This window comes from Elgaria multicarinata, chromosome 6 (assembly GCF_023053635.1).
Source record: "Elgaria multicarinata webbii isolate HBS135686 ecotype San Diego chromosome 6, rElgMul1.1.pri, whole genome shotgun sequence".
Taxonomy (NCBI): Eukaryota; Metazoa; Chordata; class Lepidosauria; order Squamata; family Anguidae; genus Elgaria; species Elgaria multicarinata.
In genome coordinates this window covers 27,003,077-27,021,071 of record NC_086176.1, presented here as the reverse complement: position 1 = coordinate 27,021,071, position 17,995 = coordinate 27,003,077, and the positions used below count along the sequence as shown (strand labels likewise).

At 38.3% G+C, this 17,995-nt stretch overlaps 1 protein-coding gene across 4 annotated transcripts in view; it reads right to left on the bottom strand.

The window, feature by feature from the left end:
* Positions 1 to 507: 507 nt before the first annotated feature.
* PTBP3 (polypyrimidine tract binding protein 3) overlaps positions 508 to 17,995 on the bottom strand; it is a 50,655-nt gene continuing 33,167 nt past the window's right edge. For 3 of the 4 annotated variants that reach the window (XM_063129177.1, XM_063129175.1, XM_063129174.1), the window contains 7 exons: positions 14,867 to 14,944; positions 9,905 to 10,044; positions 9,571 to 9,604; positions 8,787 to 8,879; positions 7,990 to 8,206; positions 6,886 to 6,963; positions 508 to 6,368 (listed from right to left, as the gene is read on the bottom strand). In XM_063129177.1, the coding sequence (XP_062985247.1) occupies positions 6,236 to 6,368; positions 6,886 to 6,963; positions 7,990 to 8,206; positions 8,787 to 8,879; positions 9,571 to 9,604; positions 9,905 to 10,044; positions 14,867 to 14,944 (773 nt within the window). In that variant the 3' untranslated portion in view covers positions 508 to 6,235. The remainder of the gene's footprint in view (positions 6,369 to 6,885; positions 6,964 to 7,989; positions 8,207 to 8,786; positions 8,880 to 9,570; positions 9,605 to 9,904; positions 10,045 to 14,866; positions 14,945 to 17,995) is intronic. The other variant, XM_063129176.1, reaches the window with a different exon arrangement.

The window sequence follows — 17,995 nt, the reverse complement described above, 5'->3', positions numbered from 1 at the left end:
TACATTGCATGTTAAGAAGACTCAGGTGCAAATATAATTTAAAGTGGACAACTAATTTCAAGAGGACTTGTGTTAAAATTTGAATCTGCTCATTCAATTGCTGGTTTAGACATGTTCTGGCAGCCCACTGGAAAAAAGTCAATCCCTTGTCTGTTTAAAATTATGTAATGCTACTAATATCAAAAGGATGTTCTATGAAAATGTGATCAGACTTCAGACACAATCTGGAAAGAGCAAGTGTAGATGGCCAATAGAAGAAAGAAACACAAATAAAAAGACAGACATTAGGCATTACAATTAGAAGGGGAAACCCAAAGTAATAGACAAGAACGCAGAAAAATTTGAGAGTACAGATGTCATGACATTTATTAAGAGGCATGCTACAACTAGAGTTGTTAGAAAAAGAGTTAAGTATAGATACTCAAGTAATCAGCAAGTACACAAAACTTAAAAGAAATGGAGTATACGGCAGTGTACAGAAATTCAAATTAACCATGCACTACGCAGTTAGAAAATAGGTTTCTTTAATATTTCAACTTCTTTGCATTTATAACATCAAGTCATCTCAACAACATGGAATCCTTTTCCCCCTCCAATGCCACAAGCTGTTTAACAAATGAAAGCTGGTACTGTTTGCTTATCAAAATATACAAGACAATTGATGTTTTTTTCTTTTAATATAAAAACCATTTTATACTTGTTCCCAAAAACCTTTTTAGCCAGGTAAAAAATGTTGTTACAAATATTTACAACAATTTTTTTGTGTTAGATGAATATTTGTACAAACTTAAAAAGGGATTCATGAACACATGAAAAGTTAGGGAATGTCTGACTCCTGTAATTGTGAGCCTTTTTTCTCCGAATACAGTACTAAGTATCCATTAGCCTCTTGCCTTTTGCCATTACATTTGGTTCACATTTTTAAAAATCCATTAAGTAGTCCATTCACCAACAGCATTCACATAAAAGGCCACTTTACATTGAGTCTTTCATGAAAGAGAGAGAGAGAGAGAGAGAGAAACTGGCAAGATGTCTTAGTAAAACCAGAGCAGACAATCTTTGGTCATTGCAATGAGGTGACAATCTGATGGAACAATTTTCTTGGTCAGCAACCATATTTGGAGGGAGTGGGATGAGCTGTTTTCAGGAACTGGAGAATGAATCAGGAAAAGAACTAAAAACATGGTTAAGGAGATGAATCTAAGTACATAGCTGGTCAGATTTTTTTTTTTACTATTGTACTAATACTGCACATAAATCCAAGAGCTGAAAGTTCTGACTAAGCATGCACCCTTCATTTACAATGGAGGATCCCTGGAGTCAAGGTTCCACTATTTTATTATTTCCCCAATTAAAAGCTATTGTGACAACCACAAGCCAGATGTCAAAGAGTTTAACTTGGATTCCTGTATGGTGCAGCATGATTCATGTTAAAATGGTAGAAAGCAAAAGGATAACAATCCAAACTGAAACAACTAGCAACTGACTGCACATATGGATAGTTCATGGGTCATTTGGTATTTTACTATATAAATACACATTTTCTTGAAAACAAGAGTATTGATTCTAAAGACTGAAAGAGATAGCAAAAAAATTACATGTCTACTGAAGGCACATAAACTTTGGTCCCATTTTGTTTTCTACTTTGTAAAAACCCTGAAATTAAAATTTTAGAAGTTTTCCATTTCTTCAAATAATTCCTAATTGTTAAGGTTTTGTTTTAAAAATTAAAGAACAGTCTCATATGCAATGTACAGATATTTGCAAAGACAATTAGGAGTTAGTTTGTTTCAAGGAAGTCTCTGTGCAACCTGAACAGTTTTTAGCACAACTGTTTAAATCTGGCAGTTTGGTCGAAGTTACCAGTTCACAAAAAAGTCAAGGCAAACAAAAATGGCTTTAATACAGTTAACTATTCAGCCCCTCTCCTTTGAAAATAGCAGTACATATTACATATAACAAGATGAAGACTGAAACAGCACATCTCAGGTTTGTTATTCCCAGAAGAAAGACCATATCTAGATATCTTACTTGGTCATATTAAACTGTGTAGTAGAGACATGGACTTATTCTTTGTAAAATTCACATGTTGTGCTATATTTTACAACAAGATTCCACTGCACACAGTCCCTCAAGTCTGGGAAGCAGAGGTGCCACACAGACAACTCAAGGCTACTTTTGGATATATAGGCACAAAGAGCCCTCAATATATTCTCCAGGCACAGTAATAGTGTAACTGGTGGGAGACACAAAAGGCAACCAAGTTTGGGCAAGGCTTGAAATGAATGTTTCTTTGAAGTTCTGTAACTTGCAAAGATTTTGGGCTGAAGTCTTTAGTTTGTTAATGGTGCAATCAAATCTTTCATTAGGTTAAGAGTCCAACGATTCTTAAATAATCTGCAGCTATGCCTACATAAAAATGCACTCTGTCCTTCCTGAGCCAGTTTTGAAAGAGAAAATTAGGCATTTTTCTTTCCAGTTTGTATCCAAAGTTAGCAGCAGTGTGTCTTTCAGGGTGAAAACAATTATGGCTTAGCCTCTAGGAGTAAGAATTCCAGGCAACTGTAAGTCACTACGTGGTTAAAATCAGTACCAATATTGTTTTTAATCCTATGCCTTCCACAACACCAAGGAGCCATTTCAGCTCTGAGGTGTTAGTAAAATTGGAAATATTCTATATTCTTTAGTTTCCCTTCATATGGTGAGAAGCTTTTATTTATTAAACTACATGTCCTCACTCAAGAAAATGTTCTCTTCAACCAGTATACTAAAAGGGCACCTTCACTGAGGCTGCACAATATGTGAAAGTATTTAAATTTGAATCAAAGCCAATATATTCAAAGCTTTAAGACACACCTAAAACTGTACAGAATATATAAATGCCTAATGCACATTAGATGGTGACCTGAAGAACATTCACTTCCAAAGCAATTGCAAGGGCCAGACAGTTTCAAATCTCAATCCCTTTATGCTCAAAGGGTGAGAGAACAGAAAAGACTAACTTGATAAAAGAAATGTTAGAAAAGATCAAGTAGTTTGGAAAATGGTTATTCTATACCAGAATGCTTGATTTTTACAGAGAAGGATGCTTCTCAATAACACATAAGCACCTCAATTTTTCAGGACAATTGCTGTAGATCTAAGTAGCAAGGAAATCTGATGCCAGTGTACTGCAACAAACTAAAAAAGGACAAGAAAATGATAAAATTAGCTTTTATCTTAATCCAAATTCAAGGGGTTGCCTTCTAAAGCATTTGATCGGGAAAGGAAATGTAAGCTTACTATTGCTTGAAATGGAATTACTGTTTTAAATGCAAACAAAGCGTGTACTGCCATTTCTCATATTTGCACTTCATGGAAAAATAACCTTGCAAAATAAAATCAACCCCAAAACATTGAACACACGTGCACTACAACCAAGATGATTTATACATAAGATATTATAATTATGACAAGACCACACAAAATATGAGTATATCCAAAATAATTTTTAAAGGAAAGGTTTGCTAGTATGTAACTATAATTGTATGCCCTACAATTCAGACTGCAAGTAGAACAGAAATTATGTTTTCTAGGGACTTAGTGAAGCTATTTTTCTTGTTATGTTGACCATTTATTTCTCCATTAACACTACAAAGTTGCTCTTTTGTTTTTAGATCAGTTAAATCAATAAATTAAATGCTTGCAATGTGTATCAGCATACACATAGGATATTTCACACAGCACACATGCACACATACATACACCCACCCACGCACACCACTCTTGATATTATACATGCTAATGCTCATTCTCAGAACTTGATTTTTTTTCCTGCTTAGTTACATTCATCAACTCCCAACAACATCCCCCTTTGTAGCAGCATTAAACATATATGGTGACCAAGCTTAAAGGTAACTTAGCAAGTTACACTAAGGAGGAGGCATATTCATAGGGAGTCTAATCCAATAAGCTATTTAACTAATGCCTAAGTAGGTTGTCATCCTGAACATGCTTATTTGGAGCCATGATCTATTGAAATCCATGGAATGGAAGAGGCATATTTTGGCTCGTGCCATACCGGAATTAGGCACCAGTCTAATTACTAAACTGAAAGAAGATCTTGGTAGACTAGGGTTTTTCCCCACTGTTATTTTCAAACAGCTGTGAAGCCATGGTGAAAATGGGGTCAGTTATTACTGGATGCTAACATAGCTTTACATAGAGAAACATATCTGCTGACAAAACAAAATGCACACATGCTAACCAAGTGTCCAAAGGTGATTATCAGCTATCTTCTATAAATATAGCTATACAAATTTAAGGCAGCAAGTGTCTCACTGCCTATCCTTTCATGCTATAGCACGGGTGGACAACTTGAAGGCCAAAACATCTGGAAGGCCACAATTCCCATCAGCCCTAGTGAGCATAGCCAATGGTGAGGGATGATTGGAGTTGTAGGCCAAAACATCTGGAGAGGCACAATTTGCCCGACCCAGTATTATAATGATGTTACCAAGAAACTTGCATCTCCAAGCTAAATTACCAAGTTACCATTTTAAAAGGAGCTAGATCTAAAACTACGGAATTCATTTTCCAAGCAACAGCTGGGATCCACAGAACAAACTGACTTGCTAAAAATCCCAAAGACAATGAGTATGCTACAAGTCATTACACTCCATTTCATTTTGTAAGCCTTTGTGTCCATCCTCAATTTTTTTAAAAGAATTAACCACTCTTATACTCAAAAGGAATACCTCATGAAACAATGAAAAATTCAGTAGACAGAACATCTTGAGACACCTCTAAAAATATTGTATTACAATCATAGAAATAACTTGTGTATACCTATAGTTCACAAAAAATAGTAAGATTGCATCTCATCTTGCTCTCCATTCAGGAGTGAACATTCAGTACTGAAGTTATGACATTTATGAAGGAAAACCAGTCTACATTTAGTACAGCAAGTCCAGTACTGTTGGGTGAAAAGGAATCCTGAGGCAAAATATTCTCAAAGAGCCAACAGCTCAACAGGTTAGATATCATCGAGAAACTGGAGAACATTCTTTAGAGCCCAACAGTGATGACACTCAACTGCAACCCCCAAAATATTGTGAAGAGGCCTAATAAGGATGTGCATTGAGTTATCTTCAGTCCCCATCTCCCCATCCCTGTACCAAAGCACCAAAAATCTGATTTGACTATTAGTTATTAAAAACACCTTTAAAATCACCAAACGTTTAAAAACTAATACAAAGGGGAAAAAAGTCACCAAGCCACAATACAGTTTAAAGATACTTCAGATAAAACTCTAAACTATTGTATCATTATAAGCACATAATAAGGCACATAAGAAATTAAGTAAATACACAGTAATTCTGATTTAAGTATTAGAGATTATAGTGGTACAAAAAACCCTTGAGGTTTAATTTTATATTTTTAAACAAGACCTTACCAAAAATAACCTTTCTAAAAATTTGTCAAACCATATGACAGACCTGAATTTTTTCCTTAAGAGTGTAAACATTTTTTCTGAAAGAAATGTACAAAACTTGAAATCAGGACATATTTCTTCTTTCATTTTTTCCAAAATCTTATTACACATCATTTCACAGTAATAAAACATTATTTCATACTAATTTCATAGTACTAACCTCACACCATGATTTAATACCTAGTTAAAACTGTCACTATGATCACATTAAGACAATTTATCTGTGTCAATTATACAATTTATTTGGATTTTATTATTTTAGTCCATGGAAGAAGGCACTGCCTTCCCTCCAACATTTTCAAAAGCTACTGATCAAAATGTTAGTAACTGGTCAAAAAATCCCGCCCCCCAACCCCATTCTAAATAATTCGTGTTTAAAGCCATCCACTAAGTCTATTTTGAAAACATTCTTTTGATAGCATAGTTTAATGGGGCACAGAAATGTTGTGTAACATTGTTTTGGAATAAAAAAATAAAAATTATGTTCCTGAAATCATTAAAAAAAAAAAAAGGAGGGTCTTCTATTAAAAATATTGTGTTATTAAATTCTATAGAAGAAAATTTTGTGTAGGACTATTAGCTATTTGAACAGAAGAAGATATTGAAAGATCACCCCTTGATTTGTTACCATGTATAGAAATACACATGAACTACACAAATTTCATTTAAGGATGCAGCGTTGGTTTTGGCTACTCCAGTCTGTCTGAAGATTTTACTGGTAATTGTGGGCAGAGTCTTAAAAAGGAAAAGATCACAGAAGTGTCAGATCGTAGATTTGGAGAAAGAAACTCTGAGGTGATGATTTTCTCCAAGGTCATGATTATGAAGCTCAATAAGAGCTTGAATTGCTTCTTCCACAGAGCCCAACTGGATAAGAGCCATTTTACGGTCTTTTCTGAAATTGGAAAGAAAACAGCTTTAAGCTCAACCTCATATTGATAGTTCTTAACTTTCAAAAATCTTAAGGTCATACATACAAGAACATAGTGCCTGGATAACCAGTAAAAGAGGAATACAAGGCAACTCCAGACACAAGACATTCAGCATGATATAGGCCTATAGTCTGTAGGCATGTTGGCCCTTTATCCGGTCTATATCAAGAGAGAAACAATGCCAGGAAGCTCAGTTACTAGCTGGATGATCTCCAAGCAAAATTTATCTCCCTTCCTTCCATGTCAGTCTGCTAAGCTCTTGCTTACTGAAATCTTTCAGCTATAGCTTCCTACCTCCAGCAATTTTATTTCCAGGAAACGAGGTGTAAAAATAAGAGCATAATTAAGCTATGGTGGTTTACATAACTACATTTTGTCTGATACAAGACTCACTCAATAACTTGATTCTGTTATTCATCTATCCATTAATATGAAATGGATGAGTTCCTTGCATAATTTTACTAAGTTGTGGAAACTTACGGAAAGAATTTGAAGGCTTTCACAATACATCCAGTACCAGCAAAAAGATTCTTCAGATCATCAACCGTGATAGAAGGTCTGAAACACATAATTAAGCCCTTAATATTAACTAAATATCTAGTTCTAAACAAAAAATGAAGAATCCTGTGGCACCTTTAGGACTAATAAACTTACTGTTGCATACATTTTCCTGAACTAGACTTCACTTCATCAGATATATCAAATGGATGCAAGTCCACAAAAGCTTATGCCACAATAAACTTTAAGGTTGCACAAGACTCTTTGGTGTTGCTACTGCATCAAGCCAACACAGCTACCTTATTGAAACAAATTGAAACAATCCTGCTTTGACATCTGTTTTACAGTTTCACAGATAATCAGAGGTTCTATACTCTAGTGGCATTACAATATTCAGTATATAACATTGCAGTGAGAAATTAAAAGGCACTTTTCAGCATATACACTTTGTGTATGAGAGTGAAAACTATTGTTATATTCAGCATTTTTTCATGTCTGTTAGTTCAGAATTCTGGTACTTTTGACATCTGTAACCCTGTAAAGAAACATTTGAGGCACTCCTCAAATCTATGGAATTCATGCACATGAAACTGTGTGGCTTGTTACAAGACACAACAATTCTGATGTGTGCACACATACAGCTTCTGACACAGCATCTTATAATGCAAACTGCTACTGAAAAAGAGGAATTTATGCAATTTTTTTGTCTGATCTCCAAATTAGTTCATTTTATATCACGATAATGCAGGTTTTAAGTAGTGCCGTACAATGGTTTCTGACTCTTCTATACAGAATGCAAAGAACACTTTCTGAACAGTTGTTCTGCAACTCAGATGTTCCATGCTATTTCAAGTCTTTCAAATTTAGTTGCTCATGTCCGGGGTTGGCTCTATTGCTAGGTAGATCACTTCAGGTTATCTGCTTTTGGGAATCATGAAAAAGGTAACAAATTGTTGTTTATTGGTGTTGTGTTGTATTGTTTTACGTTTACTGCTAGGGAATGAGGACAGAGCGTTTTGGATTTTTTTGTTCTGCCCCGGGCACCAAAATGTCTTGGGTTGACCCTCTTTGTATCTGGATACTTACGGAATGTTGGAGAGGTGCAGTGTGGCAGATGGTGGGAAGATATTTTGGAAGTTCTTTGAGCCTGGTTTCTTAAAGCGATGTAAAGGGCTATTACTATAGTCCTTGGTCAGACCCTGATCCTCTTGTCCCTCACGAGGAAGTTGTACTGTCTGATGCCTTGAGAGTGTAACACGCAACACTTTTCCATAAAGTTTTTGTCCATTTAAGTGATTCATGGCTGAAATATTTAAGTTAAGATGTTAAGACCTAAAAAGAACAGATGGAACAGCTACTCTACAGAACTTGTACTTCTAAAATACCTGTATCAATCATCAGCTGGTTAATTATATATACACTTCAGCTTTCCCTTCATTCTCAATTACATTTTGTGTTTCAAAAGAGCTTCAGATTTTCAAAATATTTTTTTCTGAAAGCATGTGATATTGATACACCAGCATACCCTTATTTTCACTGAAAGAAATTTCCCCTATTATCTTTCTGAATATATAATTCAAATTAAATGTGAAAAATTAGTCATTCATTTATCTCAGATCACATTAAGCAATGTTCTCTAATTTAATGAGTTCAACTTTTATCAAATGGGAATCCACGCTGTGCTGTAAAGTTAAAGAAGCAGTGGAGTTTAGTTTGAAATACTTAACAAGTTAGGGTTTTTCTTTGGCCTTTGGAAAAAGAATGACTTAACTGTATCCAAGAACTACATAACAGAAAATGTAGAATAACACAATTTCTATAACAATGGACCATGTTTATTTCTGCGAAATACAGTAACTATGTTTTATTAACGTTGTTAATACCTAGCTGGGCTTGGGTTGCATCTGCCATCTGAACTAAGGCATTTTCCTTCTTATTAAACATGATTTTTACACGATGGACATCACCATAAACACCTGCAAAAGTAAAATATGTTTTAAATGCAACTTATGCTGCACAATCATTCATGTTATCATGCTCTATACTGGAATATCACGTTTTCATTATGCTAAAGAGAGTTTCAAAGAAAATGCATTTAAAGATTAAGAAACTGGTATCATTTTTTAAAAAAGAAATAGAGCCTAAAATGGTAAAAGTGTCCTTATGAGAGAGCTAAATGCATACATCTATATATGTAAATTTGTTGTAATCTAAGCTAGGGGCCAAATTCAATTTTGGATAAGCTCTCAGGGGGCCACATTCCAGTGCTGGGGGGGGGGGTGCCGAAGGCAAAGGGGTTGGGGGGCAAAATTACAAAAATACCATGTTTGGAGGGGCGTGTGCATGTTGTATGTGCTTGTGAAGGAGCACATGTGCAAAAATGCAAGAGAGAGTGTAAATAGGGTCTGGGCAAACGTGTTTCGGGCTGCATGCCAGCAGTGTGGTTGCCCAACCACTGCAGGCATGTGGCTCCTGACGTGAATGCACAGTGCCAATTTGGCCCTTAGGTCAATAAGAGTTCCCCAGTCCTGCTGTAAGGTTACCTATGCCATAGTCTGCAAATAATCACATGTAGAAGACTTCACAAGATTTAAAAAAATAATTTGTATTGTATTTTCAAATATCGGTTTATGGTTTTGATTTTATTTTGAACAAAAATCAACTTACCAAAGAGGATAAATAGTCCATCTGGTGTGATTGCCTGCATAAAACCATAAGGCAAGATTTTTATAAGCCATAACATATTAAAAAAGGAAAACTACCTGAATTATCTTGCAGGGATGCCAGGGAGCCTTAACAGTTGGCTAAACCATCAGTAGACACATGAGAACATTTTTTGGTGTGTGTTGGAAGTCATGCTTGCTTTATAATAACTCTTCACAATACGGGATTTCAGATAAATTTTTCCTTGATGTCATTATTCAAATCTCTAGATTTTGGCAAGTGTTGCAGACTAAATTGCATGTTAAGTTATAACATGTATTTTATGTATTAACCTTACCTCAGGATTAAGATTGCTAACAAGCAAAACAGAATTTCCAGGCATTCCAGTAACTCCTGGGATAGCCATCCGCCCAGTCATGGTAGAGGTGGTGATTGCAAGAGGACCAAGTGCACTGGGAACAGCTGGGATTGACAGACCTGACAGTGTTAAAATAGTTCCATAGTTTCAGAAAATACACATGCCAGCTCAACATTTCTCTCTCATTTTAAAAAGTGAACACAAAACATAAAGTTGGACTTACCGTGAAGTGGTGTTCTGGTCAGCGAGGGATGGAGCAGGCAGGAAAGGGTTATCTCCACCTCCGTGGAAGGCAGGGCCAATCAAACATACTTCTTGCCACTTGGAAGGGGAGGAACCCCTCTCAGTTGTCAGGCTTGCCTCAGCTTAGAGGAGAGGAAACTTGTCCAACATTAACTGAGAAACTATCAACTTTGAAAATCAGAGGATTGTTGAGCGGAGTCCCTAACTAACTATAGGGCACCACGCAAACACACTCCTTGTAACCAAGACTATGCATAATAAAACTGGGTGGGGCTGCCTGCTCCATCCCTCGCTGACCAGAACGCCACTTTATGGTAAATCCAACTTTCCATTCTTGGTCAGTGAGGGCGTGGAGCAGGCAGAAAAGGGATGCCCCAAAGCAGTATCTTTTCACGGGTGGGTCAACTACATATGCTACAGAACTTGCTGCAGGACCCTGTGCCCAAATGATGCTTCAGCCAAAGCATACCAATCAATTTTATAGTGCTGTGTGAACGTGGAGGGGGAGCTCCACATAGCTGCCCTACAAATATCTTCCAATGTTGCCTGAGACTGTAGTGCTGTGGAGGCTGCTGCACTGTGCACCAAGTGAGCCATAATTCCTAGGCCGGGGGGGGGGGGGAGAGACTTGGACTGAGCTGAGTAAGCTAAAACAATGCACTTCTTTACCCATCTAGCAATGGTGGATCTAGAAACTAGAGACAAACTTGGAATCTTTCATTGGGATTGAGCAAAGAGGCTCAAAAGGAGAGGCAGTAAGAGCCTTCAGCACCAGGGGAGGAGGCTGCTCCACATAGAACCCTCTGACCTAGGGATGACAGGATATAGAAGTCACACTGTTGATCTTCAGAATGCTCCCTAGTGCTACTGCTTGCCTCTTAAATGCAGCTATAGCAAGGTCCTTATCCAGACCAGCCTGCAGAAAATTAAGTATGTCAGATATTCTAGCATGTTCTGGTTCTATTCGTTGATGTTTGCATCATCTTTGAAATACTTTCCATGACAATTCATATATGTTGATAGTAGACTTTCTGCAGGTTATCTCTACCTCCTCTGAAAAACCTTGCCCTAGGAGTTGTTGTCTCTCAATCTCCAGGTGCTTAACTGGAGTCCACCTGGATCCTGGTGTGGAACTGGACCCTGCAATAACAGATCTGGTTGTATAGAGAGAGTCCAGGGGGGACTCAAACTGAGCTCCACTAGATTCACAAACCAGGGCTGCCTGGGCCATCTCAGGGCTACCATCACTACATTGGTTTTTAGGTCCCTGCTCTTTTAGAGTGCCCTGAAGACGAGGGAAGGCATAAAGTGGTCCTTGAGGCCAATCTGACTGAAGTGCATCTGTAGCCTCCGCTGCAGGGTCCCTGGGATCAAGAGAAGAATCTCTCTACCTTCCTGTTGGTCCTAGTGGCAACAAGGTTGAGGATCGGCTGACCCCATTGCTTCACTATAAGATGAAATACTTGAGGGTGAAGTTCCCATTCACTGTGATCCACCATCTCCCTGCTCAGCCAGTCCACTTGCACATTTATTGAGCCCTGTAGATATTCCACTGTGACTGATGCCAAGAGCATATCTGCCTTCTGCTGTACAGCTTTTGAGTGCATTCCTCTCTGCAGCATTAGACATGCTTTTGCCGTTACACTGTCTGTTTTTATAAGAACATTTATTTATTAAAACATTTGTATCCTGCCCTGTTATCACTGGGATCTCAGGACAGCGTACAGATACAATCAGAATATAAACATAAATAATTTACACAGCTAAAAATATATTAAATTGTTAACAAATTAAAACCGGTAGAATTTTTTAAAAAGCAATAAAAGAATTAAAATCAATTGTAACTATATGTAACCATGGAGAATTTAGCCCTTGAAGGCTTTGATAAAAAGCCATGTTTTAACTTGGCGCCAAAATGAAGCCAGTGTCAGCATCAGTCATGCCTCTAAGAGGAAGGTATTCCACAAGTGGGGTGCCAGAATAGAGAAAGCCCTCTCCCACGTCCCACCATAACATATGTCTCGTGTTGGTAAATGAATCAGGGTTGTAAAAGACTACAGTACTAGCCTGATAGCCCTCAGCTCTAACCAACTGATGGGATAGGATGCTTCCTCTTCTGAGCTATCTTTGAAAAGCAATGTGTTCCCAAGCCTGAAAAACTGGCATCTGTATTTTTTTCTATCTGGACCAAATCTCTGAGGGGACAGCCTTGGGTCAGGTGCTGCGGACTTAGCCACCATGTCAGAGAATTCAAAACTGTTGAAGGCAGCTTCACCTTCATGGTACTTTTTTCTAAGATCTGGATGGGAAGAAGGTGCCTCTTCGCCTGATTGCAAAACAACGGTAACAACAACGAGCAGTTCAAATTGGAATGTGTAGATATGCTTCCATAAGGTCAATGGATGCCTTGAAGTCCCCAAGCTGAAGAGTTGTCAAGATTGACTTGAGTGTCTCCATTTTGAACTTTCTTTGAATGATAAAAAGATCCAGAAATCTCTTAACTAAAACACGCCTGAGCTTCTTTCTGAGGAAGTTACGAATTTGATGGCGCCAATGATAAAAAGATGCTTTTTGGTGTCCATGATCCTTTGGTGCTAGTCTGGATGACTGCTGACTAGCCCAGGATCTGTTGAAAGACCTGTGGTAGTGATGAGGGGCAGGAAAAGGCCTGGAATGAAATGGCTGATTGGTTCCCTTGCCCACATCACCGAGGTTTGTGCCACAAGAGAATTAGCTGCTGCTGCTCTTAATTCCTAATTCTGTCACTTCATGGGGATGCTTCAAAGTATTGTCATTCTTGTGGTCCCCCGCAACAGACAGTGACTCACTCCCTATGAAATATGGTTTTGGAGGATAGTGCCACCATAGGTGCATCTACTCTTGGTACTTGGATTCCATAACTTGTAGTGGCATAGTATATAGTCTTTTATGAAGCATATGTGAAGTTTTAACTTTTTCTGGATCCTTCCACTCAAAAGTCAAGTATTTTGGAAAACATACCAGAGAATGGAACAGTAGGCACCGAGGGGCCCTCCCTTGGAAAAACCGTTGCAACTACTTCCAACCCCTCTTTAGCCATAGCAGATCCTGCTGGCTGAACAGGAGGAATTTTTAGTTTCAAGGTCTTGCTGATTAAGATGGGAAAAGCCTCAAATGGGAGGGGAGGGGGGGAGAAAGCCGCCAATGGGATGGGGCAATTTCAGGGATATCCTCTTCTAAAAACTCCCTTCCCCCTGTCTCTGAATATGCTTGAGAAATCACCTCTAAATCAGATTTTAACTCCCTCTCTCCTCTCACACTGCTTGGGGTTAGAGTCCCATGCACCTGTGATGTCAGCAGGGCTTGCCTCTCAGAGTGTTTGTGATGAATATCACTGATCTGGTGAGACAAAGAAGCAATAGCTTTGCCAATTGATTGTAAGTAGAACAGCAGGAGCTTTTCCCTCACTGCAGTGTCACCAAGCACCATGGCCAGAATGTTTATGCCGGTGCTGGGCTTTATCCCTTTCTTGATCTCTTTCCCAAGGATATATTACAATCAGGAGAGGAAGAATGTGAACCATCTTTATGAAAAACAAAATCTCTGACCTACTCCAACTTCCTTCCCCCACAATTAATTCAGACATTTCATAGAATCATAGAATAGCAGAGTTGGAAGGGGCCTATAAGGCCATCGAGTCCAACCCCTGCTCAAATCTGGCTTCCTTTAACTTGAGCCCGTTATTCCGTGTCCTGCACTCTGGGAGGATCGAGAAGAGATCCTGGCCCTCCTCTGTGTGACAACCTTTTAAGTATTTGAAGAGTGCTATCATGTCTCCCCTCAATCTTTCTCTCATTTATCTTTATGGAGGGTTTGAGAGTTGCCATGTTACACTCTCTGGTGTCAATTTAGGCTTGCTAAACCTAGTGGCTGCGGAAGTTGCCAGCACTGATAGGTCTCCCACGCTTGCCCAAGGTGAAACCCCAGGATTTACACCAATAAAGCACTCTAAGGTAAACTTCTTAACCAAACACACTAATAAAAACTTAGAAGTCACTACTCCAAATCTCACTCAGGAACAAACGATCAACCCTGCACTTCTGATGAAGGCAGAGCCAAGACTGAGAGGAGTTCCTCCCCTTCTGGGTGGCAAGAAGTCTGTTTGATTGCTTTTCGTGGAGGTGGCGATAACCCTTTCCTGCCTGTTCCACTCCCTCGCTGACTGAGAATGGAACATTACCTAATAAATGCTTTATTAATAAAAAATGCTCTTCAATTAATTCTTCCTCACTGTGTTCTAGACCACATATTAATCTTCTCAGTCAATTTTGACGAGGCAAATAAAAGTAAACTCTCAACCCAATCTTATAACACTTCCCTGCTCCCTCTAATTTCTTGACAGATTCGACTTCTTTCTGTAGACCAAGTTATGCAAGGTTATCATTCTTCATGCTTGTAGTTAAACGTATGTACAAAACAACTCCACTACATGATTCACCTTAAAATGACAAAAAAAAAAACATTTTCCTGTACTAAGACAGATGAATGACCAAACACTCCAAATTCTCGAACTAGAATCAAGAAAGATGGAACAACAGAAAATATAGCTCTTCTGCCTATTCTTAGTTTCTAGTAACTACATTAATATAGTTTATAAAAAACTGGACAAAATACTATCAGCAGAAAGTTAGACATTAAAAATACTAAAAATGAACTTGCCTGCAGCTTGGGGAAAGCCAATGGCAGGAGCAAAACCAGCAGCTCCTGCATATGGTGAGGAGATGATACCTGGAGTGCCTATAGAGGAAAACAAATTAACTAAGATTGCAAGACTATTGATGAGATTGGACATGCTCATTCAGTGTCTCTGGTCACTTAAGTCCACATGTGCTGGTTTGCCCCTACTTCAAGACCATATAGGAAATCATGGGATCAATACTAGCTGTGCAGTTTGCACAACTTTGTTCACAACGTCCTTGTTTACTGTGTCAGTATGGATTTCACACATACACAGGTATTTGAGGACATGCTTCTTTGGTACTAGACTAAAGAACCAAGATGGAAGTGCAGGAACAAGCCATGCATACAAGGCTTTCATCTTTGCGTTTACATTTCATTAACAGGTGGTACATGTTTCTTTTTGATCATAAATCAATTTAAGTTATACTATTCAACTTCTGTAACCAAACGAACTGTGATGAAAGAATAGAAATATCTAACAGTTATTTTCAACAGACCCATTCTCTTGCTACTTAATCTGAGGGCTATTTAGGGACTAGTATCTGACTGGAATCATAACTTTGTATGTTTAGATGGACCCCTAGTTTTAAAATAATAATAAAACATGTATAAAAAAGCCAGGGGAAAAAAAGAAAGAATTCATCATATGTAGAAATGGTCCTGAAGAGAGAACTGAACAAAGAAACTCAAGTTAGCTAAATTTCTTGATGCATGTTCACACCCTTGAATTGCAATACTTCAAATTAGCAGCAAATTGTCACGTTAACAGCTGCAACCTGTCCTCCCATCTGAATGAACTCAGCAGCTTCTTATACCTCTTATCTTTAGTCACAATATGGCAGTTAGACAAATACTGCAGAACACTATATATTTTACACCTATAATACATGCATCGGTATCATGACTAGTATTGGCAATATAAGTATTAATCGTTTATTCACAGTTCTGATTTCCATTATAATTCATTACACAAACATCTAGCAACAAAGAGCTTATTCAGCTCAATGGTGTCTGCATGAATACTGATACCAAATACATACAATACCCACCTAAAATGGCAAGAATTCAAGCATACAACATGCAAAACACCTTTGCTCTATGTCACTGAGATGGCCATCCTAATGAAATAATTAACCCACGAAAAACTGGAATCTGGGCCTGACTATTTGGAACAGAATGGGAATTAGTTCTCTCAGATTTAACACTGAACTGACCCCACCCCATTTGAAACCAGCTGTCACATACCTTCCACTTCTAATTCTTTAAACCTGGAGCTAGATTGTTACCATGGCTGTCTTGTGTATTTAGTCTACTGCCATTAACAGTGAAACACTAGAAGAGAAAATTCATAAAATACAGCATTTCAGCTTTATCCAATTGCCCAGTAATTCTGGCGTTTAGAATGCACCCTGTTCACAAAAATAGAAATGCAGTGTTTTATGAATTCTCTGATATTATACAGCTTATGCCAGTACACAACTCATGTGGTATTCTCAAATGCTTAAGTCTGACATGATAAGTAATTTACATAGCAGCCCATAAATCTGGAGGAAGAGCTGAAAAGCCAGATGCAATTCTGAGACCAATATTTTTTTTGAAAAAGTGTCCTTCTTCTGTTTTATTCTGGGGCTGGTCAACTTCTTTAAGCTACACTTTACCCTGGCTAGTCACGAAAGAGTAGTCCCATTGGTAAGGGTTATTAACACCTTCCGATAGGAGGGGAGGTTTATACTGCATCTTAAGGAAGCAACAGTAAGAGCCTTTCTCAAAAACCTTCAAACCAAGATCCATTTAGAAATTCTCAGATGTGATTGTTTAATTTCTTTGTATTGTGAACTGTCTTGGGAAAAGTTATGGATGAAAGGCAGCCCATCAAACATAAACCAAAAAGTGACTGGCCAGTTTTAAGTTTACCATGTCTGAACAAGGTGAGTGGCTCAGTTCAGACAACACGTTTCTCAGCAGTAGTTATAGAACTCAACAGTGGAGTTTTTACACCACCATTGAGAAATGTGTTGTCTGGCGGGAAAACTCCACGCAACAGTGGAGGTTTTGTTTTTTTTGAAAACACTCCACACAGAATATCAATACTGTGCAGAGGAGAGTTCCTGCACAATTGTTGTGTTGCGTGGCAGGTTCCATGGAGTTTTCCACTGCGCTGAGTTTTTCCCCAGTGGCTACAGAGTTCCCTGGCAAGAGCGGCAAAAGGAGGAAGCTCCACTCTAGGAGAGCTGCCAGGATTTTTTTTTTTAAGCAACGGCTGATGGGATACCATTGAGAGGATCAGGGGAGGAGTGAGGGCAGAGGAACTGTCAAACATCACGATGGATTTTACTCAACTCCACGGTAGCCCACAGTCACACGATGCTGGAGTTAGAACATGTTGTGTGGTGAGTACCCCCTAAAAACTTAACGGCTGAATGAAGTTTTCACACTGCGTTGACTAACATGTTGTCTGAACTGAGCCAGTGTGTTTGCTGTTTAACACTAGACATTTATTGTTGAAGATAATTTTGTTGATCTGTTTCAGTAGGTTTGGGGAGTGGGGTCAGGTTTTAGAACTAGGACCACACTGATAGTATAGATGGAATGTCTTTGGTTAGAGATGGGAAAACAGAGAACCTGAACCTGTTAATTCTTCAGTCCCACATTCCAGAATGGCAACAACAGTTTCTCTAGGCCAGAACCATCTTGTGAAAGGTATCACCCTACAAACATCTTATTTGACCTCTCTACGTTGCAAGACATCTTTCAGCAGAAATTGGGAATAGGGGGAGCAAAATACATGCTCAGCTCCTCCTATGCTAAGTGGAGAAGAGACTCAAGATGATTCTTCTCTTGCAAAAGAAGGTGCTCTAGGGAAACCTTGCCAGCTGGCTCTAGAACAACTAACAGGTTCATGCTCCCCATTCACTAGTAAACTACTTCAAGAATCCCATGTTTACCAAGTTAGAGACTGGACACTACCCATCATATCATTAGAGATGCATGTGTTGTAACAGCAACTTGCTAGAGACCTCTTAGGGAGTTGTCATTCTATTCATGTTATTTAATATCATTATTCAGATAGTTTTCATATTTTCATTTAAACATTAGCACTATAGTTTT